The sequence below is a fragment of the Osmerus eperlanus genome, chromosome 18 (assembly GCF_963692335.1).
Source record: "Osmerus eperlanus chromosome 18, fOsmEpe2.1, whole genome shotgun sequence".
Lineage (NCBI taxonomy): Eukaryota > Metazoa > Chordata > Actinopteri > Osmeriformes > Osmeridae > Osmerus > Osmerus eperlanus.
This window is the reverse complement of record NC_085035.1, coordinates 5,463,309-5,489,736: the sequence shown is the minus strand read 5'-3', so window position 1 is coordinate 5,489,736 and position 26,428 is coordinate 5,463,309. Positions and strand designations below refer to the sequence as shown.

The following is a 26,428-nucleotide window of genomic DNA, read 5'->3' as shown; positions in this document are numbered from 1 at the left end:
CACTTTTAATACAGATTAGAACCCCAGTTAACCCAGTACAAATGCACCATTCCGTAAAAGTAGAACCAACCAGTTGTAACGCCCCTGCATCTTTGGTCATCGGGGGTGATGCAGTGTGCTTTATGTGTTTATGTTTGCAGTTCTTCCTCCAAACGTGAATCAAAGTAGACAGTCATCTCTTTGGGCTCGGGGCGGACCGGTGTCTGACTGAGGTGTGCACGTTCGCTTCTTCTAGAAGGTCTTTGTAGTGCCCTAAGCTGCAGATGGATTTACTGAGAATGTACACAAAAGCAAAAAACACACAGTCGAGCCGTCGCCAGCATGGGGTTAAGCTAGCCCCGTCTGTGAGGGTGAACCCCCCCCCCCCCAGCTCATGTGCGTCTCCGTGACGATAGAATCCACTGTACAGTTGATCAGCGGCGAATGCTCTTCGGTGTCTGCGGAGCCGTTCAGCAACGTTACGCTAAGGAAGAAGGGCGTTATTATGAAGAACTCTGTGCTGTCAACGTTTAGTCACACTCAGAGAGTTACTGCACACATTTTGATGTTGCCAGCCGTGAGACGATTTTATTTGGAAATTAGGCCCTTCTATTCAGAAGATCCGATTAACATCTGAGGAATAACAGAAATGGAAACGATATGTTTTATCCTTTCCAGAGTCGTAAATTATTAAGATGCTGCACAAGAAGGGACTACGGAGTGTAATTAGACCGCATTTGTATTCATTTCAGCATGAAGGAGGGGTTTGTTGGTTGAATGGATTGTGCCCTTCTGGACTTCCACCATGCTGGCGTAGTGTTCTACAGACATCAGAAGACCAGATCAAACAACCTGATCCCAAAGTGTCACAGGAGATCAGAAATGTCTGCCTGGAATCAAACAGACAGAATCCAGCTGTGCTTAGAATGAGGATGAGAGTGCACGTTGTACATACCGTCCTAGCTTACCCTACAGTAATGATGCCAGACCAGGCCAACTGATAAGAGCTTCAAACAGGTTTCGCCTGAGACAAACGTCGGAAATGTCTTGATGTCAAACGACTTGAGACGTGAGATTTCTTTGTTTTCGAGCCGACTTAATTGCCACCGTCTACCATATGTCATATCGGCTTGCAGTCAAGAAACAAGTTGATATGCTCACTGAATATTACAGTTTTTCTCAATTGTTTACACACAAATACTGGTACTTGAGACACAATGACCACAACATGTAACTCATGCACCAACCCCATGAACCAATTGTGCTAAACTACAAGCACAATTCCTGCTTTACACTCAAATTGCAGTTCTAACACACACTTTTTTCAAAACACTACACACAATTCTCTGCATTTGGCACAATTTTCATGAAGAAAATCTTTTGTTTTCACAAAGAACACACTGCCATTCAAATACGCACACTGACTCATCGCATGGACAAACACCTGACACACAGTTTTACAATTAGCAATCAGAGCTTTAGAATAAAAGGGCAACAGGTGACCTTTTCTGTTTTTGAGCAATGGATGCCAACATTGGAAACAGAGGCAGAGGAGTGAGAGTAAGAGGAGGAGGACAGGGAGGACGAGGATGAGGAAGGCCAAGGACCATAATCTCTGATGAGATCCGAGCCGCTTTGGTTGACCATGTAGTCAACCATGGTCTAACAATGAGGGAGGCTGGGCAAAGAGTACAGCCAAATTTGAGCAGGTACACTGTAGCATCCATCATCGGGACTTTCCGAAATGAGAACAGGTAAGAAATCTACTCTCACTACAAAATTGCAGTAGGCCTACTGCATATCAATACAGTACTCAATGAGTACAGTAGTAAAGTATTGCCTGTGGACTGTTCTGTAGGACTGTAAAAATAAAGTATGTTTCAAGTATTTGGAAAATGTATTCCTACTTTGTATTCCTACACAGTATTTACAGTATTTTACTATAAATTTGGCAGAACTGAAAGATTACCAACACAAGGTGGTCGGGAACGTCTTCTGTCTCCTGAACAGGAAACTGAAATCATGAACATGGTCCTAGAAAATAATGCCATAACATTACGGCAAATACAAAGAAAAATAATAATAATGTTACTGTATACACTATACAGTAAATTATTCTGTTGTTTTGTATGTAAACCGCTGTATGTGCAACTTTGTGTTGGTTGGGATGTACACTGTGTACATATATGTAAAATATATTTGTTACCGTGTATTTCTGTGTTCTGAGTATAAAAACAATATTCTCAAATATTTTATAACACACTTATGTATGTACTGTCTGTAGTAAATGTAACACTGAACAAAAAAAGGCCTAACTCACTATGATGAATGAAGAAGAAGTGTTTTCCATTCATCATAGTGTTTTACATTGAGCACATCAGTGTTCAAATGGTTCTTATAAATGTCTATTCATATGATGGTTTGTGTTTGTCATTTGACAACAAAATACCATTTTGAGATTAAATAACATCGTTTTGAATGTTAAGTTTAATTTTGCAGGAGAAGTGAGGGGTTTTGCCCATTGTGTGTGTGTTTTTTTGATTTGTGTGTAGAGTTCTGAGAGTATGAGGTATGCATTCAGAAAATGTGTGGAACCAATCGAGAAAAACTGTCAAGGGGGTCAAATGGCTGAGCGGTTGGGGAATCGGGCTAGTAATCAGAAGGCTGCCGGGTCGACTCCTGGCCGTGCCACACAACGTTGTGTCCTTGGGCAAGGCACTTCACCCTACTTGCCTCAGGGGGAACGTCCCTGTACTTACTGTAAGTTGCTCTGGATAAGAGCGTCTGCTAGATGTAAAACTTAACTTGGATGCAGGTTTCTCACAGAAGAAAAACAAAACACAATGCAGTCTTGTTTTTTTCTCCCTTCGGTTTCCGTGCTGCACACACCACTATACCCCTCTAGGGGGCAAAGTGTCTTCAATAGTTCCACTCGATATCACTGCAGCAGGCCTCCGTCAAACAAGGACAGGACAGGACGTGTAGGCCGTCACCACCTTAGCCCCGGCCACTCCATCACAGCGATTGGGCCATGAGACTGATGACACCCCTTCGGCCCAATCCAAAACAAATACCGGTACATCAGTGTCCGGCTGTTCTGGATATATACTGCGGCCGGCTGTGTCGGAGCGGGGGTGAGGGCGGGGGGTGAGGGCGAGGCAGCCGACAGCCGGCCACTGTTTGTCGAAAAGCCTGCAGGGCTGTGAAGTCAATGACGAGTGGCCCGCCCGCTCCCTACCGAAGGCAGATTGGTATGCAGGCTGGATTTATTGAAAACGCGGGGCTGCTCAACTCCATTCCACCTTCTTAACACATGTCAGGCTCAGAGCTGCTGCAGGCTGAGGCTAGCAGGGTGTGAATGCCACCCACTGGCCTGCGACTGCATACCAATCGGACGCCGGCAGGGAGGGGCCGATGTTCCGACCGCGCTATTATCTCTGTCACTGGATGCTGATCACTTCGAGGGGCATTCGTCCTCGTGAATGACACAGTCATTGATGTGTGCGACACCTTAAGGAGTTCCACCCCCTCCACCCCCCCCAACCCCACCCCGCCTAAAGCCTCTGGTGACCCTCCAGCTCCACACATCCCAACCTAAACGCCCCAGCAAACGGTATAACGGTTTCGCTCGGGGCGTCCAATTGGCGTGCATTAAATACTTTTCAGACTCGAGCTGAGATTCCGAGCGGGCGCGAGTGTCGAGAAAAGAGGTGTGTGTAAGTGCCGGCAGAGGAGACTGTGCAACTGCATACCAATTAGAGCAGCGAGCAGCCGCCGATCGTTGCTCAGCCTCATCCTCGGTCTCCCCTCTTATCTGGGCCCGGCTGTTACAGCAGAGCTCTAGTGGTGCTTCACTGGATTGCAAGGGCCGGATTGCTCTGTGCTGCTCAGACCGCTCGGAACCGGTGTTTGAGGGGAGGAAACCAAAGACAATAAGCCCATAACCACAGATGGTTGTTACGTATTTTGCATGTACACACTATAAACACATAAAGTCCTAATCCAACATCCGGTTCAGGAACGGTTTAATCTCCAGGCCACTTAAATCGTGCATGTGCATCGTGCATGCCGGATACATGGCTGGATGGCGTCGGCGGGTTTGGCTGGTGCCTGCGAATCAGCGAGGCCGGTAACCTCTGGCTGACTGAGGGGTAGAGAGGAGCCGGGAGCCCAGCTGTTAAACGGCTTGAGTACCTGTGCACACGCCGCGCAGGTAAGGAACGTACGCGGCACTCTGAGTGCGAGAGAAAGGACGCCTCACGGAGAAAATTGATTTATTATTATTATTACATGCGCAGCCTGTTATTTGTAAGGTCTTGGGAGAGCCGAGTTGATCACAATCTGCCCGTGCATGTTAAAGAGGGTAGGACGCCCCAAAGGCAGGACACGACTGCATCTCAATTCCACTTTGTTCAGCTTCGCTCCCTCCCCCCCCCCCCCCCCCCCACCATCAGATAGGCACTTGTCCATTAACTGCTAAGGCTGTGTCAGCCCCAGAAATTCAATATTCATGTCACATCGAGGGTCTGACCTATCAAACACTCTCTTCTCGATGACAAACATCTTACTAAACATTCCTAGCCTTCTTTTTCTTATCTACTTTTGTTTGCCAGTACAATCATGCTATGTAGTAAATCCATCAAAGCCTTCATTTTTTTCCCTCAGCAAAATTAGCCCTGCTCCATTTAAGGGTCTTCCATTTAAAGTGTTTTAATTGAATTTAGTACAATGACATAACATGACTGCCTTCTAATTATATCCTTGGATTAAATACACAATTATGAGTGTTAAATACACCCTATGAAAGGCATACTGAGTACATAAGTCTCCTAGTTTTTACTTGAGAAAAACAAAATCATGTTCATCTTCCATTTAAGGTCTCTCCACGAAGTCCAAATGGGGAAAAAAAAAATGAATGAATGACCCCCTTGAGGAACAGATTGCTTTCACCCTGTGAGTGTTGAAATATGCAAATTAGCGTCCCCTCAGATCCTACAGACCGGCCCCCCACTTTCTTTTTCTCAGATACTGGGGAACTGAAACCAATCAATGTGAGAGCGTCTTCATTTATCATTCAGCACCTTGGATTAATGCTATCTGGGCTAATGGTCATTTATCCTTATTTCCTTGTGAAGTGGCACGGTTTAGAAAATTAAGCCGACGCCTCTTGTCACTTTTGTTTACAGATGAGCTCAGTGTCCCAATGTTTACCCACTTTCTTCAGTACCCAACACACACACAAACACACCAACGAACGACCCAAATAATGATCCATGCATTAGCTGATTGCCGGTGATTCACTTTCAAATCAACAGATTTAGCTAGGATGAAGAGTTCTTTTTTTCTAATTGTGCAAATCAGTGCATAGCCAAAGGGCACACAGCTCCGTAGGCACACATCCTGGGAAAGTACACACATAATCACACAGAGCACTTCCATGTACATACATGAAGTGCACTCGCTCGCACGCGCGTACGCACGCAGCCGCGCGCGCAAACACGCGGGCATTCGTCTGCCACCGGCACCGCCCCAGGTACAAATGATGATGAGTGGCCAATGTCTGGATGCTGGTCGTGTCATATTTTGGAGAAACGAGGAGAGTTGCGCCTTAAGGAGGAGGAAAAGTGCTTACCTCACTGCTATCACCAGGAAGTGTCAACGACTGCTGAGGATAAAAGCACGAACATCTCTGAGATACCACGCTTAAAATAGATATGGTGCAAAAACAAGCATCGGAAGGAATACAAATTAAAACATTCTCAAGGCGGTCACGAACGAGTGACGCAGAAAGTCTCCCTACCTTCTTTTAAAACACCACAGGGATCTGTTTTCATGTAGCATGTACTTGGTTGACCAATTCACGCCCGGCAATGCTTGCATGTGACAACATTTCTTTCTTCTTCCGGTAATTGGGAGGTCAAGTATAGATTTTCTTGTTCAGTCTCCAAATCTCTGTGCGTAATTCAATTCGGTTTGGCTCTAAATAATGTTTCTCCCTACAGATCTCCACTTACTCAGCGTTGCTTTATGAACTGTTGTTAGGAGACATATTACATTCCATAGTCAATTCATCAATACAAGAACCTTGTCATCATGGTTCCTATAAGTTAAATAAATGATACAGGATCCAACCAAATTATAACCCCCTCCTCCAGATGCAAAATAAATGATAAACACACCACGCAATATATGCATCACACTTAGACTCGAAAAAAGCATCCTTCAAAGGACCCACACCATTACAGCTTGTACACAAATGAGTACACAGTGTGAATGATTCAAGGAAGTGTGAATGAATTCTGGACGACGGGAATGATCCAGGTTCTCATGGAAGAGCATACGCAATACCATCGCTGGCTATTCATCATATACTCCCGATATTCCTGTGAGCATTCAAAACGTTTTTTTTCAAAGAATCCTTCTGGTTATCATGAGCACAAAGCATGTATTCGGCGATGGCTCTGAAGTCAGGTCAACTGATATGATATCATGTCTGCCTTGGGAGTGTGGAGAACCTGTGTGGTGCTCAGAACAGAACCATGGTACAGTAGAGACAGTGCGAGACTCGATTCACGACTCGACAACGCAGAGTTGACGGCGCTGCAGGACCACAGAGAGGAGAGGCTGGAATCTAGTGTGGATGTCGCCGTGGATCTGTGTCCCTCTCTCACGAGCCCCGAGGCGGAGCCCGAGCCAGCTTCCCGGGGAGACTGTCCCCTCTGGCAACTCGCTCTGAGATTGAGACTTGAGTCACTTGAGTAAGCTGGCCTGCTACTACACTGGCCTGCCTGGCTTTCGCCCGGGGAATAGAGGGGCTGCTTTTAATTGTGCCAAAGTCAGGCCACAAGCGAGCCTGAGTCGGTCTCCTCTCTTCACTTCTCCCCCGCTCTCTCCTCGCCTCCGGTCCCGGCTACCGCGGACTGTTGGCCTGCCCCGCAGCACATGAGCTGCCACCAGGGCCACGACGCACACATTAGTCCAAATCTGGCGCGTGTGAGACCGTAAGGGACAGAGAGAGAGAGAGAGAGAGAGAGAGAGAGAGAGAGAGAGAGAGAGAGAGAGAGAGAGAGAGAGAGAGAGAGAGAGAGAGAGAGAGAGAGAGAGAGAGAATAAACAGCACAGTACTAAACCAGGCACAGACAACAACATTTTGCTCAAAATCTCCCATTGGCTTTTTTCTAAGAAGTGCACAGTTTTCTTTTATTAAATTGTACTTAGTGCCCAACTGTAGGTCTTTAAAAGAGGATTTCTTTCAGCAGGCCAAGGGGAAGGTGATGAGTTTGATCCCAGAACCATGGATCAAGGATTCTGAACCTCATATGAAGGACTTTCCTCTGATAGCGTAGCCTGTTTGGTCCACAGCTTATCCCTGACAAATGATTGGGAGTTAGAGCTGGCCTATGGACTGCTGTGCTGTCCAGTCCACAGGCCACTTGTGTGTCAAGCTGTTTCTCGCCTCAGAAATCACCAGAAGATTTGACCCTATAAGCTGCCCAGGCTCAGACACGGCCTCCATTCATTAGGGCATTGTGGAGGTTAAGGCCCCTGAAATGAATTTTCAAGGCCAGGAGGAAATGGATGGAGAGGAAGAATTGGATGCACAAAAGAGAGGTCAGTACCTCCCCCCCGGCAAAGGCTCTGCTGATTGAACAGAGGGAAGCACCGGCAGGCTCTGAACCGAGTTTCTCTTTAATTTGTCACCGAAATGGATCAGGAGAGCAGGGAGAGAGCAGATTAATACTGCCTTGTGGACGAAGGATCAACTAAATACCCTCACACTCCCCGGTCTGCACACAACCCTCTGCAGACCTCTTTGTCCAGTTCTTTTCTCAGCTCATCCAAGCTCTTTTCCCCAATCACAAACTCCTCTTTTGTCCCGGTAACAAGTTGCTCTCTCTTTTGCGATGGCGTGGATTGGATTTCCCAGTAAAGTGTAACAACCAAATAATTAAATCAGAGAATTGAACGTTCTCACAACCTTAGGCTCGTACCAGGGAAATTCTTTTCCCAGTGTGTTTTTAATTATCCATTACAGTGTGCACAGATTCCCTAAGCTGATGCAACTGCCTGAATAACTCTGAGGTGACTCTGTTCAGGGCATGCATGTGCCATCATGGCATAAGTGGATGCGGAGAGAGAAAGCTTATCAAAACAAAAAGGCGAGAGATGACATATTCATCACTGGAAATCTAGAGAGGTCCTTGTCGCGACATTTTAGTGGCCCTTATAGCATCTAAATAGAGAGCAGCAGTGGAAACAAAGATAATCAATGGAGGGGCCGGGTCTGGCCCTGATTAAAAGCCTTCTTTTGTCCTTCTTCCTTTCTCCTGTTGAAGGGCCGTGTTGGCGCACAAAGGAAAATGTCCCAAAAATGTAATGAGTTACCGGGACCTCCTCTGGATAGCAGGAGAGACTTCTCCATCGTGCTGCAGATGTCCCCCTTGGCAGATGAAGTCCCCTCCCCAGAGGGGGGGTGTCTGTGGGCTTTGTGTGTGTCCCCCCACCTGCCCCCCACCACACACACACACACACACACCCTCCCTAAGCCTCGGGGATGAAGTGGCATCGTGAGCATGTGAGCCATCGCCTCATGATACCCCGACTGTTCTCCTCCGACACGTCCACGAGGGAGCCTGGCTCGTGCCCACCGACAGCCCGCTCTCGGTGGACCGAAGCAAGGCTGGGGAGGACACGCAAAGCCCATCCACATAATACAAAGAGAAGGGGAGTGGCGCTTGAAATCGAACCCGTGGGCAGATGTCTCCTCCCCAGCTGCCACCTTCTCCTCCATGCCCCTAGAGAGCAATTCTGGTGGCTACGTTGCCCCTGGAGATGCCCGCAGAGGGTTCCCGGCAGGCCTGGTCCTGCCTCCCCCATCACCCACCACCGACCACTGACCCCCAGTCACCCCACCACCAACCCCTGCCCCCTCATTACCCATCTGCCCCTCATGCCCACCACCAACCCCTGCCTGCAGGCAAAGGAAACACAACGTAGGGGCCGGGAACCAGGAGAGAACAATGTCTCAAATGAACTGATTGGCAGGAAGGCTTAATAACTTCATTAGTTTGACACTATCTGCTGAGAGCAGCCCTAAGGACATTTCATAAGCGAACAATAGGGTGTCGTCAGAGATTGAGTTGTCAAATGGAAAGATTAGAACGGACGGAGATTACACATTTTTTGCCAGAACAAAAATGTACGATGAATAAAGTCCCTTCCAATACGTGTGAAATTACTTGACGGCAAGATAAAAAATAAAGTGAGTAAGGTTGAGGTTCTTGTACATGTCTCCCTGTCTAGGAGGACTGTTAATTGTGGTTGGAAGGGTATGACCCGGAATGTCGCTGGCTTAATGAAGGAGTTGCTACAAAGTCAATGGGCTGCGCAGGAACATCAAGATGTGAGCCTTGTGACGTCAGCCCCGAAGAGAACCAACAAAAGAAAAGAACGCATGGCTAGGCTAACACCAGACTAATACACCCGCATTACCAAGAAGCCTTTCATCTTTAACAACCTGACACTGCCTCGGCCAAGCAGACTAGCATTCCCCACGTCTCAATCCTGGATAAAAGGGCCATTCAGAAATCAAAGGCTCACAGTTTGTCTTCTTTTGTGTCCACATGAGGTCTGTCTGTGTGGGATGGGTAATGAATGACAGTTCTGGAAGCAGGTTTCCAATACAGCTGGAGTCTTCGTCCTCTGCAATAAACCTGAGACTTCAGAATTATTACCAGGGCAAGGTTAACCAAACAATCAAAGGCTGAATAAATACTACGATTTAGATCACACACCTGCTTTCACAAATATTTGGCTTCACAAATATTCGAAACGTTGGAATATGTCGAGATTTGCCGTATAACTGGCAACCGCCATATTGAGAGGAAATGGGCAGACATTTTTGAGATCCCTAAAGGCCTGGCGAGCGCGATACCACTGACAGAGACAGACTGAATACATACCGCTTTACAAATCCACATGCATTGTGTGTGCGCTGCATAATAGGTCAAACAAATTCCCACGCTTCACTTCGTTTCAGACAAGCTCACAGTGTCATCATTTTCAATTATAGTGCTGTACTGTGAAATCTTTACCGTGAGGCCTAGGTAATGAACTGTTTGCATATTCTGAGGAGGATGAACTGGTAGAGATGATGGAATTACATCCTTCTTGCCTATGTTGCGGGGTCTGCCTTAAATGCTATGAATGAGTGCAATCGGCCAACATGATAAGTTCAGAGCGGTAAGGAAGGCCTACTCTTTGGATGTGAAAATTGCATTAGAGAGGGAGGGAAAGGGAATGGGGTCGTGCATCCCAGGCCTTTTCGAGACAGCAATTTGTTCATTTTAGTATCCAGCAACCGACACCACGAATGTCAACAAGGGTTCAACGGCGGGTCTGCAATTCTTCCTTGCTCTTTCTCCGCTGTGTGCTCACGACAACATTTGACTGCATGAGGTTCCAGCCTCTGTCAAATTAACCTCAAGGATGAACTCTATTGTTAATCATTTGCTGGGGGGTGGGGGTGGGGGGGGGGATTTGCATTTCACTTAATGAAGAGAACTCTCGTGACACTGATGGAGGGAGCACCCATGGCCCTGACACACACATGGAAAACACACTCGGGCACACAAACACACACCGCCCGGAACTCGCCCAGGGACGCAATCATGGAGCGACAGCAGCTATGTGAGCATCAGGGAAACAGACACCCATCAGCACATACATCCCCCGCCCTTTCTGCTTCTCGGCCACTCAGACTTGGACAGATGGGGCAGTGAGTGGGGATTGTCATGGAAATGAGAGCTGACCCTTTGAACACAGGGCCTTTTCACCGTTTCGTGTCGTCGGCTCGACGCTCTCTCTTTATTTGCGCCGTGCCACATGCGCCGGGTCTGTTTGGTATTCAATCCCCCACTCCTCTCCTTTGCTCTGCTCTCCTCGCTACCTCTGTCTGTCCCTCTACCTTTCCCCCTCTCTCTTCGCTCTGCTAATGCGGTCCTTCTGGGTCTCACCAGTGCAAAAAGCCGATCACAAAAGGTTTCGAAGCAGGCCGGCCCAGAGCTGGCAGAATTCACCGCACGCCTACAGTAAATCAGTACATCTGAGCAGGTGGGTAAATACCCCGAAAAACCTGTATCAGTAACATCTTCAGGAAACACAGAAAATGATTCAAACTGTACATCTGCAGCGTAGTTCTAGATAAGAGGGGGACACAGAACTTACACTCGCAACAGCTCAACCATGGTGTCTGTCCACAAGGGCTGAGATTAGATTTCCCTCCTTGACTGCCAATCATCCAGTCCTGATATCAAGAGCCAAAGCGTGCCCCCCCCCCCCCCCCAGCCAGGAGGCATTAGGGTGATAAGCTTTTTGGCATGGGTTCAGGCAGTCAAATGCCAAGGGATCTTAGGGTGGGCAACCGTGCCTGCCAAGGCGGCCAGAAGTCAATCCCTTTCAGCCACTGAGTCACAATAACAGTAACCCAATCCCATTTCCTGCACCAAGAGACAAACTTGGCCTATTTGGCTCATCTGACGTTGTCCATCTTTTCCGTTGGATCAGAGCCAACGCAGTCCAAAAACCAAGCCAACACTTAACCTTTAAATGCGTGAGTTCTAAATATTTCCGACGCTTCCAGTGAAGTGAGTGAGTTATTTTTCCAAAACGGAAGCTAGCTAGCTTTAGTTAGCTTTCGTTACCTAGCAACCTAGCATAATACTCGTAGCAATGCTACTACCTGCTAGTGTTACTTGTTAGCCTCCTAATTGTAAATGTTGAAACCATACTATAGCGTTTGGCAAATCGTTTTTGTCTATCGGAAAATAGTCGGTTGGAATGTTCAGAATCACACGTGCAACGCTACGCTGTGGGGCCTGCTTTCGAACGATCACATATGTGCGACGCTACTCCGTAACGGGTTAACGGGATCCGTAAAATAGAACTCGGTGGGAACGATGTGCAAAACAAAATGCATCTCTCACCTCCTGCAGCCCATACTGCCTCTAACCTGTTTTCTCTCAGACCCAAACCCCCCAGTATCGTGTGTCAGATCCCTATTGATGGCCAGTGGGGTGTGCTAGAAGGAGGAGGCAAAGAGCCGACAGCTGTGTTCAGTCCGGTTGGTTCTCTGTGACAGGAGTACAATACCTGGTGAGAAACGGAAGGATGGAAGTGAACGAAAGAGATGAAGATGATAGGACGTGGTCTATGAAGCCTACCAGGCCTAAATAAAAGAGCCGAGAGGAGAGATAAGAGTGGAGCAGTGAAGCATTCGAATGCTCATCGACTGTCTATCTTACATGGACTCGTAATGCTGTGTGCGCGCGCGCGCGTGTGTGTGTGTGCATGGGGGTGTTTGTGTTGAGCGGAAAATCAAACACATGCCGGTGTCTGAGACAGAGATATTGGCCCGACATTCACGAGGTGATGTCCTGGAGGAAAGCCATGTGTTTGTTTCAATCACTTCCTCCTGGCAGCTGCTGTGACTCTGTGGATGGATGGTGTCTCAGCCAGGGAGAGAGATGGAGTCTCGCACTTCAGTGTTTCCCCCTCTCATGCTCGCGCTCGACACGGTTACCACAGATGTGTATCGCAGAAGAAATATCTCCCTCTCTCCGTCTTGGGTGCCGAGACACGCCCTGAGGGAAGGCAGTGGACGAGTCTCTGACATTTTTACAGTGAAATGAAAAAGAACATTCATTCTCCATTAACTAGTCTTTTCATGTCAAGCTGTGTGTCCCTACCACTCCCCCCCCCCCCCCCCCCATTTGGTGACGTAGTTTTGGAGGGTGGATGTAAATGTGGCTCGACAAAAAGGCATTTAATGGGTGGTGTTGCTGGCCAGAGCCTACTGTAGCATGCTAATTGAGATCTGCCATGCCCTTGCCTGCCTGTCCTCTTCCAAACTGCCTGACTTCCCCCTCGATCATTTTACACCACCTTCAGCTTTGCTGAGGGTTAGTGTGCTTAATGCCACTGTGTTCATCGCTCATTAATTACAAAAATCTAGCCATAGGCTGTCTGAACAGCCAAGACGCTTTCTGGTGCCCAGTGTCTAGCTTCCCCCTGATGAAATCAATGACGCTGTATAATTTCCATGGCCAGAAGCATTACATTACCGACAGGCCATAAAAGCTTCATAGCAAATCTCTCAACCGTCCTTCTAATAGCGACACATGACAAAAATAAATTACAAGACCTGTAGGAGTTAACTGTACAATACAAGCGGATATAAAAATGTATTTTCTTCATTTGAGGAACTCAGCCTCAGAAGCAGATGTTGCTCTTTTAACAAATCAAGTTGCAAACAGATGGCTGTCAGTAGAGCTTGCTGAGTTTGTTATGATAGACTTTATAAATTGATGTCAGTTATTTCACAGAAGAATCCTGGGATTGAACAACCCTCCTTCTCTCTCTATTGAGCAAACATTACAAACATAGCATCTCCCCCAAAACAGTCTCTGCCGTCTCAGTCATGCAAAGTCTGAGAAACTGAAAACTGAGAACTGAAGTAGGCCTCATCCCTTGTGACAAGCAGCATAGACACAATTCCTTAGCACAAAGAGTTTTCAATGACAAACGGCATCTCGAAAAACATATTAAAGGCACAATGTCAACAATTTAAACCCATAAGGGCTTGTTTAACATGGATTTTAGAGTTAAGCTTCAAGCTTTCTTTGTTATTTCATGACAACAACTACTATGCATGCCCCTTGGGCAAAACATATTCTAAGCGTGTGTAGAAAATAATAAAGATTGTGTTTGCTTGATTATGCATGCTGCATCTTCACAGTAAATCTAAACACGGAATCTTCACTTGTTATCTAGCCATATCTTGCAAACGCATGCATTACCATATGTGTAAAATCATTGTTAAGAACAACAATAGTCTATCTAAAAGAGAAAGAGTTGGGGCTGGTCAGTTTCATGAAGTATAATATCCCTAAGTGGGCCAAAAAAGCAAACTCCTATCCTAAGAGTATTTTCCACAAGTGCGCAAAACTTCCAACGTCATGTTGGGTTAGTCTGTTTACTTCCGTCCAGTATAAAAGACTGCCTCTAATTGAATCTCAGTCAGGACATCACGGCCTGTAGCCATGATGCCAACAACACTAATGTTGTTTACAAGTGCCACTCAGATGTGCGTTCGAACCCTCAAGCGCACCATGACAACTGTCAAACAACGTTAGCTGCATTAACAGAAAGAGAAAAAAACACGCTCGCTCTCAAGGCAGAGCATCCGGCTTTCTGGAAAAACAAACAACTATTCACAAGTTTGATTTAATCCGAGCAACGTGTTTACAATGAGTCACAGAGTTTTCTGGTGTGGTCAGATGTATGTCACTAAGTGTAATTATCACGCATAATGGTCAACATGAGAAGGTAAAGCATTGGCTTGGCTTCTGATGTTCCCTTTGTAGCATACCACCCCTTCAACAACAGCAGTGAAAGGGTACATGACTGAAAGAAAGCATTAACTGTAGGCAGCATAATGGATGTTCTCCAAAAAGCACTGCCCCAGAGCCTCTTGTTGTGCTTCATACTTCAGTAAAGTGTCTATGAAATTTATAGCCACTTATAAAGATTAGTGATGCACCAAGCACATCCCCCCCCCCCCCCCCCCCATGCACCACTTCTGTTCGACCACCACATTTCCGAAGATCTAATGCTCCCAGACCTCGCAGAGAATGTCTTAAAGCAAATCAAATGGTTTACATGTACAGTACGCGAATGGTGTTTGCATGTTAATGTGGGATTTAATTTGGGTCAAACTGCTCACTGTGTAGGAAAATTAAAGCAGACCTTGTTTACAGGCCAATACCATATGGGGCTTATAAACATGCATTCTTGATGTATTATGGGGGAAATAGCAGGGTTTGTTCTGCAGGAGGATTGGAGACAGAAACATGTTCAAACATGAATCGCGATAGCCAGAGCCACTGTTAATTAAGGAGAGTACATTGATATGGGCTTGTTATTGACTTCAGAGGTTAGTGCTATCACACGTTCATTTGTTAGGCCTGTTAGCTGGCTCTCAGTAGGTAGACAAGTCTGAAATGACTTGATCACTGAGCCCTCTCCAACGCCCCAAACATAAAGAAATACAATGCACCAAACATCGTAAGACACACAAGAGGCTCTACGTGTGCACTTAATAACATTGAGAGAGCTGAATATGTGATTGTGAGTAACAATACTCTATTTCACTACACCCAGTTTACCATGTGTAGAATATTTTCAATATTGTTAAGAGCAGCTGTGACATTCTATGAAAGCTGACAATACCAGTGGTACACTGGTACCATAATCAGTAACATCTTAGGAAACACAGTCAGAAGGGAGAATTTGCCCTGGATGTAAATATAGTATAGATAATTTGTGAATGTTGCTGTCCAAAAATACAGTATAAGTAATATAATGCACTAACTAGCAGCCCAGCAACGTGGTTCAGTTGGGATGTACGCCAAACGGAAAAGAAATCAGCAGTCAGCTCAAAATCTAAACCATTGAAAGGGTTTGCTTTAACAAAACATTGTTTAAATATTTCATTAAATACGGAGTAGCACGCAGAGCACAGAACAGGTGGGCCCTCCCAACGTAGAAAAACACAGTGCGCGAGCTGAGCTGCTCCATTGATGAACGCACGCGGGAGAGACACTCATTAAAATGCTGAAGCTACGGGCCTGGATTACAGAGTCAATATGACACGGGTGTCAGCATTTAACAAAGCTGCGAAAAACATGTTTGTTTTTTTTATGCCACATCAGATAGGCCCAGACTACAAAAGTGCATTAGCATGGCAACACTAACTCACGATCCCTCTCTCATAGCATACCAAGCATCAGAATAGTGAAGGCATCGGTTCACACAGCTATTGGGAGTCGACTATGCCTGTTGTGGCCACATTGATTGTTTTGTGCAGTGGTGTGGACCAGTACAAATGTAATCCATAATGAAAACAACACACATGCTGTAGCTGAATGCTTATTGTTATCTGGAATTTGAAAATGATATTCAAAGCTTTAAAAATTCCCGGCATTTTGTATTACCATACCTATCATCAGGACAGACAAATAAACAATAGAATGGGAATCTTGGAATCTTATATAGCAGAGTTCTCTGAAGTCTTAATGGGGACACATTTGTGACATTCCTCTCTGGTAAAAAAATAAGGTAATCTATGTTGCGACAAACATCTGACTGCACATCTGCTCATGTTCAAACAAGTGGCGGATAATCTCTCTCAGACATTGTAAAACATCAGGAATGATCGTGCAGGACAGTTGCATATGTTGGGGGGTGGGTGAGGGGATTCATGACAAACCCTGAGTCTGGTCTAACTCTAAACCTGAGTCTGAGTCTAACCATAAACCTGGCCCGTCTGATATTTTGTTTACACTGCTCTACCACCAGGTGCAGCATGGGTGGAGGTGAAGGAGATTAAGAGGTTAAAACTCAAATAACGCATATATGCCATCTGAAAGTCCAGTCCAGCTTACACTACATCATCTTTGGATCATACTCAACGGGAGTATTTTCTCTTAACTACAGTGAGATTCAAATAAAGTCCCCATGTATGGACATATGGCCTATCTGATTGTTATGATTTCAGTTGTCATTAATGTGTTTCCAATGACGGTGTTTAAGCTTAGTTTATGAACATGGTTATAATCATACAGGTGACTGACTGGCAGTGCAGAAGAAACAAGAAATGCATAAAAACAAGTTCCTGAATCCTGATGACAAACGATGCTTAGCGTGCTGTAGTCCAAAGCAAGTGCATGGAGGGAAGTGTGATTTTATACAATGCATTTTAGAACCAATAAGATGATTTATTCCATACAAATGGGCAAGGCGTGTGTTCAATGGTCGTTCATGAAGCAAATTCAATTCAAAGGATTGATACCATGCTGGACCAACCTGATTGGTTGGCTGTGAGCAGCATATTAAACACAGCCCCCTGAGAGGTTCTAACTATCTCAAAGATCTCACAATGTGCCAAGTGAGTCACTACAAGTCAGTGCTGTTCACAGTGAAGAGACTGCGCTTAGGATTTCCAGTGGCAGTGCACCTCTAGTGGTAGAACCCTGACATAAACTGTGTACCAGCCGTTTTGGAGGGCGAATCACACAGACAAGCTGTAGTGATGGGCATTCCGGCTCTTTTTCGTGAGCCGGCTCGTATGGCTCAGCTCACCAAAAAGAGCCGGCTCTTTTGGCTCCCGAACGGCTCTTTAAAAAATACATGTTTTAACTATGAATTTGACTATGATGGATGTGAAAACTATTTGAATTAAATTATTAAATGAAATCATACTCGACCGTAACCACATATCTTTAAAAATGCATTGATTTGTCATGGCTCTCCTCCGAGTTTTGACTACTCTCTGACTGTGTGTGAGTTGGCTCGGCCCTCCCTCATGCAGGATTGACAGGAACAGAATGTGAGGATGATCGTGTGCGCCTTTAAGCCTACAAGTATTTTTTTGTTGTTCTTTGAATTAGTCAATTATTTTAAATACAATTAAAATTCCTTATTTCATAATCATTTAGTTTTTATAGGCTGTATTAATCTATTAAAAATAGAGTCGGCTCTTCAGATATGCGAGCCAGCTCCCGACGTTCACCTTCAAGAGCCGGCTCTTAGAGCCGGATCGTTCGCGAACGACCCATCACTAACAAGCTGAGAAGCAAGGGGTGGAAAGGAGCACTTCGAGTGCAGTCCAAAAAAGTAGCACTTCAACTAGATGTCAAATGTACAAATGATACAGACCTCAAACATCAAATGTTTCAACATTAGGACATTTACTTCATAGTTTGAAGCAAAGGACTAGCCCACACCACCTGTCCACTAAACCTATAGTGTCTTTCGTTCACCTACACACGGATACACACAATTTTCTGTGTGTCTAACTGTGTTTTTCTGTGTGGGTGGGTGTGTGTACTATCTTGATTAAACAGTGTAAATATTTTTTTGAATACATTTACTTCAACAAGGTGACCCCTTCCCACGCATACAATGTGTAGCCTCCTGTGTAGCCTAGTCAACCTGACAATTATTTCAAAGGTCAAATGACTAAAAAAATGACTAAAACAAATGTCTAATGAGGAGAGATTGTGCGTCTGTGTGTGTGTGTGTGTGTGTGTGTGTGTGTGTGTGTGTGTGTGTGTGTGTGTGTGTGTGTGTGTGTGTGTGTGTGTGTGTGTGTGTGTGCGTGTCTTTTGTGTGGGTGTGTGTGCGTGTGTGTGTTTGTGTGTGTAATGGATTGCAAAAACAGAACTATGGTACATCTCTGCCAAAAATGATCCTCGGTAGATGGCCAGACTCCGTGAAAGAATAAGAAAGCACATCTTAAGTAGCCTAATGTGTAAGACAATTTGGGTAACATGTCTGCATTTATGGAGCTACTTTACTACCCAGACGACCCCTCATCAGTGGACTCTTAAAGCCCTGTCACCCTCGCATTTGATCCAATATCATTATTATATGAGCATGCATTGCAATAAACCAACACGGTCGAGCTTAAATTTAGTATTTCCAGACTTACCATATGATGTTGCATCTCCCGCAATAAAGCACAACCAAGCAAGTACAGATAGTCTTTTCAGCCAAATACATCCAATTGGACCATCCATGATTGCGCTTCACACTGTTATTTTAAGCGACAGTCCACAATTAGAAAAAAAATACTTGTCCAACACACCACGCACTGATCAATTCATGAGCGCCGAACAAATGGAACCGATTTCCAAAAACTGAATGCAATAGGAACAAAATGCAGACTCTGTGATACTTTCCAAGTGAAATGAAGCCACAACTCTAATCGTCACTCCTCCATCTCTTTTTGGTGTTCCAAGAAATTTGGTTAGAATCCCCAGAATGACTTGAGAGGGGGCATGCAGCCTCACTGGTACCGGGAGCTGTCCAGCGCCTCACTGTGAGCATGGAGTTGGGTATTCTACGCGAATTCATTGATCTAAAGCGGTTTGAGCTAAAGACCGGTAGAAACTCCAACGGAACGGATTGAACAATTGGTCCTATTAAATCAAACCGCAAACTCCTGGATTCGCAGGGCTGTGTGGAATAACTGATATTGCCTGCCACCTCTGGCCACATTGAGAACTGTAGCTACAGTAAATGCCTACTAAATTGAGATCGTTGAATATTCATCAAAAGTCCCTGTTCAGATGAGAATAGCTGCACTCGGCCAGCATGTTCGTGCACACCATAAAATCACTAAATAGTTGTAACTTGTACCCAACGGATACGCTTATGCTACTGTATGTTTTTGCGTCGGCGTAAGAACAAGCTGTACGTTTTATTTTTGTACTTCTCTGACATGTCAATCACATACACCATCCCTCCGTCTCAATCAAGCTTCTATTATTGTTAAAATGAAAGCGGTGCAGAAAAAGGAGAATTATGGGAACTAAAGCCACCCGCGAAATGCTTAAGTCAACACATTAATAACACAGCCCGCTCATTCACACAAGCACTCACCCCTCCTTTTCTTATCGGTCTCAGCGTGTGTTAGATGAGGGGACAAGATAATAGCACAACCGAAAGAGGGAATTACCTAATTGGTTATTATCAGACTCTGAATTAACTGTGAACTAAACAGCGAATTAGGTACAGTGTTGTCCAGAGCAATCTTGTATTTGCCCATTCTCAATGGAATATGCTCAATACATCATGAATTACAAGAGAGATGATAACATACATTTCCCTTGGCTTTGTGAATTAAGTCAATGAATAGACACTGTGGTCCCTGTTCTGCTGACATGATGGTGGCCAGACCAGACGGTTTTAAACGCTTTTGAAGCAATTTAGTTCAACCAGAACAACTCCATTGTGTAATTGTGTCACATGCAGTTTGGTTGAGATTCGGGACACAGTGTATGAAATTATTTACATTAAATGAATGTAGGTACTTTGCTATTTCAGGGTCTTTTGACATTTATTCCATGAATGTACAATCCTGTTAAATAAAGAGTCAGGTGGCTGAGCGGTTAGGGAATCGGGCTAGTAATCTGAAGGTTGCCAGTTTGATTCCCGGCAAAATTACGTTGTGTCCTTGGGCAAGGCACTTCACCGTACTTGCGTCGGGAGTATGTCCCTGTACTTACTGTAAGTCGCTCTGGAAAAGAGCGTCTGCTAAATGACTAAATGTAATTAAAAGTAAATGTAGGCCTATTCTGTAAATGTTTCATTTTACACCAATACAAATAGAATGTGTAACTCCACTATATGAAATTACAAAACAAATTCTAATCATATACGGTTACAAATTATAACACGTAAAGTAGGCTATGAGTAGGTAGGACATGAGAGACAAGAACTAGTATTGCGAACGGGTGGCTGTACAGTGGCAGGACTGTTAAAATTCAATCCCAGGCTGAGCTGGGGTTGATATGGAATTTCAAAGCCATTCATGGGGACAAAGAAAGGAGATTGCCAGAGAATACCAGGCAGGTGAAGGGTTGTCATCTCTTTTGTCCACCTTGTCACAGCTCTGTTTTCCTTTTGAATGAAGAGCTAAGCCAGCGTTCAAAGGTTATTGCTCAGTGCTCCGACATTCAACACTCCAGCTCATTCTGCAGTTCTTACTCTATGCTAGCTGTTTTCAACCAACCCCCCACCCCCACCCCTTGCAACCCACCACCAACACCACCCCCAATACATTCTGGGTGGATTTTAATCATGGCTAATACTTTCAAAGGAAGGAGCCTTAACAATATTAACATTGCCAGCTAATTCTAATGATTCGGAAAGGGCAGGTTTAACTGCGAGGTGGCACACTTTGTTAATCCGGAAACGGATATTAATACGGGCTGAGACTGAATAGGTGACGAAAATGAAACCTCCAAGTCTGTGTCCGACACAATGGAGGGTTCGCTATTGAAAATAGCCAGGCCGCACGCAAGTCCTGGTACTCCTTCCCTCTTTGATTATTTCTCCCCCTCTACGGGGGATGATTTAAAGATCTGCCCCACTGCTTTTGTGAGCACCTGTGTCTTGCGGCCACAAATAATGACTCTCGCCATGCCATTTTACTTTATAATGGCGGTGATTTGCCCCGCCTCCTGTCCCTCGGACAGCTGGCGCTATGGAGAGCCAGAGGGTACTCGGCCCCGGAGTCCTTTGGACCACTCAGGTAGCCATGGCGACGCTCCAAGACACTGAATGGCTGTCTCTAATCAACACGGCTGAGTCCATTCTCTCAGTCAGTTCACATCTCGGTAATCAGAATAATTAGAAGCAATGGTCCTGATGTGAGTGTGAAGAGGGCCTCGCTGTCACAGGGTCACAGGCAGCGTAACACACAAGGACAGACCCGACACGCATCGTTATTACACTTCATTTCCATCAGTCAGGCCCGTTTTGCCCCCCATCCGTACACTCAATCCGATCAAGGGGTATTATCGCCGCTAAATGTGATTGGGATGACTGTCATCAGCATGATAGAGCATCTTTTAGACCGAACCGTCTCTGCTCATGACAATCTGCTCAAGAGCCACTGAAGAGCCGCTGCATCTCTTTTGACAATTAAACCTGCTCCTCATACGGTTGTTTACCGAACCTGTTAATTTAGTGCAGGGAATCACAACCCATCCAAGATCATTTTAATCATGATGAACAAAGCTGTATAGCAACCAAGCATATGAAGAGTTGAAATGGTTGCAAATTTTCCGTCTGATCCCTTGGACAATCCCTTGGTACCCTAGGGCCTTTCTGGCCAGTCTCCTGTGGAGGGGTTTGTAATACCGCTGGGGCCACAGGGAACACTACTCCCATGGGGTCGAAGACTGAGGAAAGAGACCTTCGTTTGAAATCCTTGTTTAAACTGAACTGAAACTGGCTCATGTTGTAACTTGTTAGAACAACAACGTTACTTTGACAGGAATAACATATGTACTGTTTTTAGTCACACGTAATTAAATGAACCGACATGTTTTCTTATATTAATTTGTTTTTTTTGTCATTATCAAAGTGGCTGAAACATGCTAATTTGTTCAGAAAATATATCACGTGCAATCACAATGTACTAAATTAAATTGTTCATCTAATTTGATCTCAACCAAATTATATGTGCTGTATCTTTTGTTTGCACATGCAGAAATGAAACAAACCAAAAGCACAGGAATAAGTCTTACATTTGCGCTTTGTATAAAAATTAAATGTCCTGGTTCCATTCCTTTAAAACATGTCTTCCAATCTTGTTGTGAGGCCCCCCTGATGAACAGTACTAGTAAGTGCACTAAATGCTGTTGATTCTGATCTCAGGGTTTCTGCAAAACAGAGTGGATGCAAAGAATAATGAATAGCCTTGTTCCAAACTTCCAGCTTGTTCATTCAATTCTTTACCCCTGGAGACACAAGTGACAGCTAAATAATGATTCATTTTGTTTCCGATTAATTTAAGAGGAGAAATCAAATGTGCGTTCACGGGTACGGGGATTGAAAAACACTTATCCAATTAGAATGATTTAAGTTATTAAGACTAAGAGAAAGCCGTTGTCTCCAGGCATCTACAGCCGAAAAGTTTATTGGCTGCAAAAGTTATTGCCTTAAGAATCTAAAGAAGGACAACAACAACCTTAGGTAATCCACATTTCTGTTTCACAGAAATACACAGAAGATAACTGTCCTGGGCCTTGATTCAATCTTTTCTCCGGATGAATTGTATGCTTCTCTTCTGTGCTGTTGTGCTGTCACTTCTCTTTTATCCAGTCTCTCGTTTCTCCTGATGATTGGGGGAAAAGTGCCATGCTCTCTCCCTAATTCTTTCCCTCTCGCTCATTCCCTCACTCCGGCCCCTTCTCTCTATTCCTCTCGTCGCCCCCTCCTCTCTTTCTCTCTCTTTCTAGATTAAAGGCAGCGACGACAAATGAGCATCCGTGTGTCCAAAAAGAGGGAGAGGGAGAGGACACGCTAAAGGAGTGTTACGTGTTATCAAACACAGAAACACCAAAGCGTTGTGCACATGTCATGCCACTGCTTTTATCTATCCTCTCAGATTAAGGAACCTTGCCACCTTTGAAGAGAACAAGGAGAACCTTGCAATCATGTGGGATGAGATGCGATGAGATGTATGGCTGACATGGAGAAGGAAGAAAAAGTGTCCGTAAAGCCCACACAGTGGGAGTGCCTTTTTATCAGATCAACTCTCGGTCTCGGTGGTAGGAATGTAAAATATCGGATTCGGATGAATCGTCGAAACGATAAAGCCCTCAGCAGCTAAACAGTGATGCGACTGCTCGTCTATAAGAAGGGTAGCTTTGTAACCTGCGCTGGTTCCGTTGGAACTGTCAACGATGCTCCTTGTGACCGCATGATCAAATCCCAACCAATTCTCCTGGACTGCAACCCATCTCTTCGGCATCTCTCCCACACTCAGGGACACTACAGGGGGAGGGAAGCATAGCAGGACTTTATGGCCCAGTCACCAAGTGCTCTCAAACATGGCCAACTGTTTACTGTCCATCCTCTTGACCTTCGAGTGTCTCCATTCTGGTTGTTCTAGCCAAGTCCGCAAGCGTTCATGTCCAAGTGCTGGTGTGCTGGGGTCACGACCCCTGGGGTACCCCGTCAGGCTCCTCTGCAGTAGCATCCTCTCACCAGGCTGTCCCTGACGGTATTAAGTCTTTGAGCATTAGCAGGCAGTTCTCGCAAAGCACGGCATCCGGGATATAGGAACCCGGACCATGATGCGTCACGTCAACTAAGGACCCGCTGCTGTTGGGCTGCACCGGGGCGCAAACACCAGCGGCAGCCACGCGAACCCAGACGTGATTGCGTGGGACAGATCTCGTAGTGTGCATGTGTGTGTGATGAAGTGGCTTGTGGGTGAGTGCGCGTGCACGTGCATGCAGGAAGACAACCTAGCTTAGGTCCGTTCACTACATAGGGTAGCAATGAGATGAATGCCAAATACCAGGTATCCATGCCATTCCCCTATATCCACCCAATTCAAACCCCACCACTGTCTAGCTCCATCCTAATAGTTGGTCATATTTTGTAACATGCTTATAAAGGTTAAATCATTCTTGACCAATTCTTTCAGTAATGCTGGGTACACACTAAAATATTTTTGGTATCTTTTAAGATTTAAAAAATGTGAGAGACCATGAACATGACTCATTGAGGACAAAAAAATCCTACACTTAACCGTTTTGCTCCCCCACGCATCAGGATTTCATTGAACATATTCAATGTTGAATATTTACGATTCGCGATCGGGGCGGCTCCGACGTTCTTCCGAGCAGGTTCGGTCACTCTTAACACACCTCACACCAAGGGAAAATCTGATAAGATAAGGGACATTACCTAGGATGTCGGAAGGGGGAAATCGGCCCGATTATCCTGTGGTGTGTACCCAGCATAAGTGTTACTTTTCCTGCCTTCTTACAAAGTGAATCCACACGACAAGAAAGACACACCGTAGGTGGCTGACTGGCACAAGATTGCTAGCAGGAATGTTTATTTGTTGACTGCTGCCTACATCTCGGGACTTAAAAGAAATTGTAGGTTTGACAACTCATGCACTGTGATTTGCATCTTAAAATGGTTTCCAGACCTGTGAGGAGGACACGGTGTTTGGTCTCAGATTGGGTTCTGTCACTGTCACTGGGGAGGCCTTGACGAGTCCCAGGTGTGTAACGATGCACCGCTCCACCTGCTCCACGTCTTCCCTGATAGGCTGCTTTCGCCTCACCTGATGCTGCAGGTGCTTGTGAAGACTTGCCGTGTGAGCCAGCTGATTGGGAGTGGAGCAGGTTGTCCCCGGAGACGCAATAACATGGTGTGAGCCTTGAACACATGCTAGTGTAACCACTTTCACAGAGGACATTTGTACAAAATATACATACTTTCGAGCTGTAATTTAGAATAATGTCTTAGAGCGTGGACGCTAATGGGTTTGTTGTGCTAATTTAATTGCCTGTGTTCGCCCTGCACAGTAAAAGCTGTCACACCCCAGTTGCGCCCCTTGTCTTGTTCAGGTGCAGTGTTGGTAATGTTGAACAATGACCTGACAAGCACGGCACACTTCCTTTGGGCTTGTTCTGAATAAAATGTCCCCTTTCTCAAAGTGGATATTATGGAGGGGATTGTTCCTGCTAACACAGGATTGTCCTCAACAGGCTGTGAAGACCTTAGTGAGCTTCTTTGCTCTCCCGGTTCGACTACACAGCAACATCTTCCCATGTCTGGGCTCAGGTCTGAGATTGAGGGTGACGCGAGGCTTTTGTCAGTTCAGCGTGCTTAAACCATTTCCTTTCCAGTCTGCCACAGCATCTCTACCAACACCAGCAATGTGGGAGAGCACAGAGATGGGAGTTCCAGGTCTGAAGGGCAGAGCAGGGAGATAAAGGGTCGGACGCTTTCATTATTGCTTTGACCCGCAGGTCAGGTCGTAGCAGCAGCTAGAAAACTAGCCATTAGCCACCTCTCCATCACAACACACCTTGGCTGCAGCTGTCCAAGGAGGATTTATCCTCTCACTCTCACCAAGCACTGTACTGTACCAAGTCGGTACTCTGCTTGCACAGTAGCTGCTGTGCTTAACAGGGAGCGTATCAAAATGTCTACTTGCTCAACAGACATCCTTCCTGGCGTCGTACGAATTGGCTGTTGTTTAGTTGTGTATTCAAAGAACTTACGCTACAATTACGGCATTGTAACAACAATGCTATTTCATAAATGTTGGTACACAACAGTGGTCTGCTACTGGTAATATGACCAAACATGTTTAAGGCTCCTGACTTGGGCTTGCTGCCTACAGTTATCCTCATTTGTGATGGTGTTAGCCACAATTGCAAACATGCTGAATAAAGGTAGGGGCAAGGGGTACGACAGCAGGCACGGAGGCAGGCAGACAGACAAACAAGCAGGCAGACAAACAAGCTGGCAGACAAACAGGCAGGCAGGCCAGCTGCTTGGAGGCTGTTTGCCATCCCAGCCACGCACAGCCAGCCCATCCACAGCGGTGCGTTCGATCAGAACATGCAGGTAAATACCTAATCAATGAGCACTGGCGGCTGGGACTCGAGTGGAATACTGAGCTCCCTGCAGTGGCCCCCTGCTCCTCGCTGCAGTGCCCAGCCAGATAGGTCCTCCATGGGGGAACTGCTCACCGGAGAGGAGGAACAACAGTGCTCCTTCCAAGATGGACATGGTGCATACTTTGACATTGTGCTAGTATATTATTGTAATTTGTCATGGAATTTGGTCATTTGATGGTGCCGAGTTATAAATGGCCAACTTGGGAGAGCAGGGATGGTTATGTCTTCAAATGAAGGTCGTTAATAAACGGCTTGTTTTACCATTATTTGACGATAGATCATAAGAAAAATGAAGGGTGATATTGTCATCTTATCGAATAACCATCTCCTGAAGACACTCTTGAGAGCAGACAGTTTATACAAATGAAATGAGTCAACCGTGT

At 45.5% G+C, this 26,428-nt stretch overlaps 1 protein-coding gene across 1 annotated transcript in view; it reads right to left on the bottom strand.

The window, feature by feature from the left end:
* The window catches only part of dcc (DCC netrin 1 receptor), a 132,568-nt gene extending 113,665 nt beyond the window's left edge, over positions 1-18,903 (bottom strand). Inside the window, exon 1 of the mRNA XM_062484829.1 lies at positions 18,530-18,903. Coding sequence (XP_062340813.1) covers positions 18,530-18,617 — 88 coding nt within the window. The 5' untranslated portion in view covers positions 18,618-18,903. The remainder of the gene's footprint in view (positions 1-18,529) is intronic.
* Positions 18,904-26,428: the final 7,525 nt, after the last annotated feature.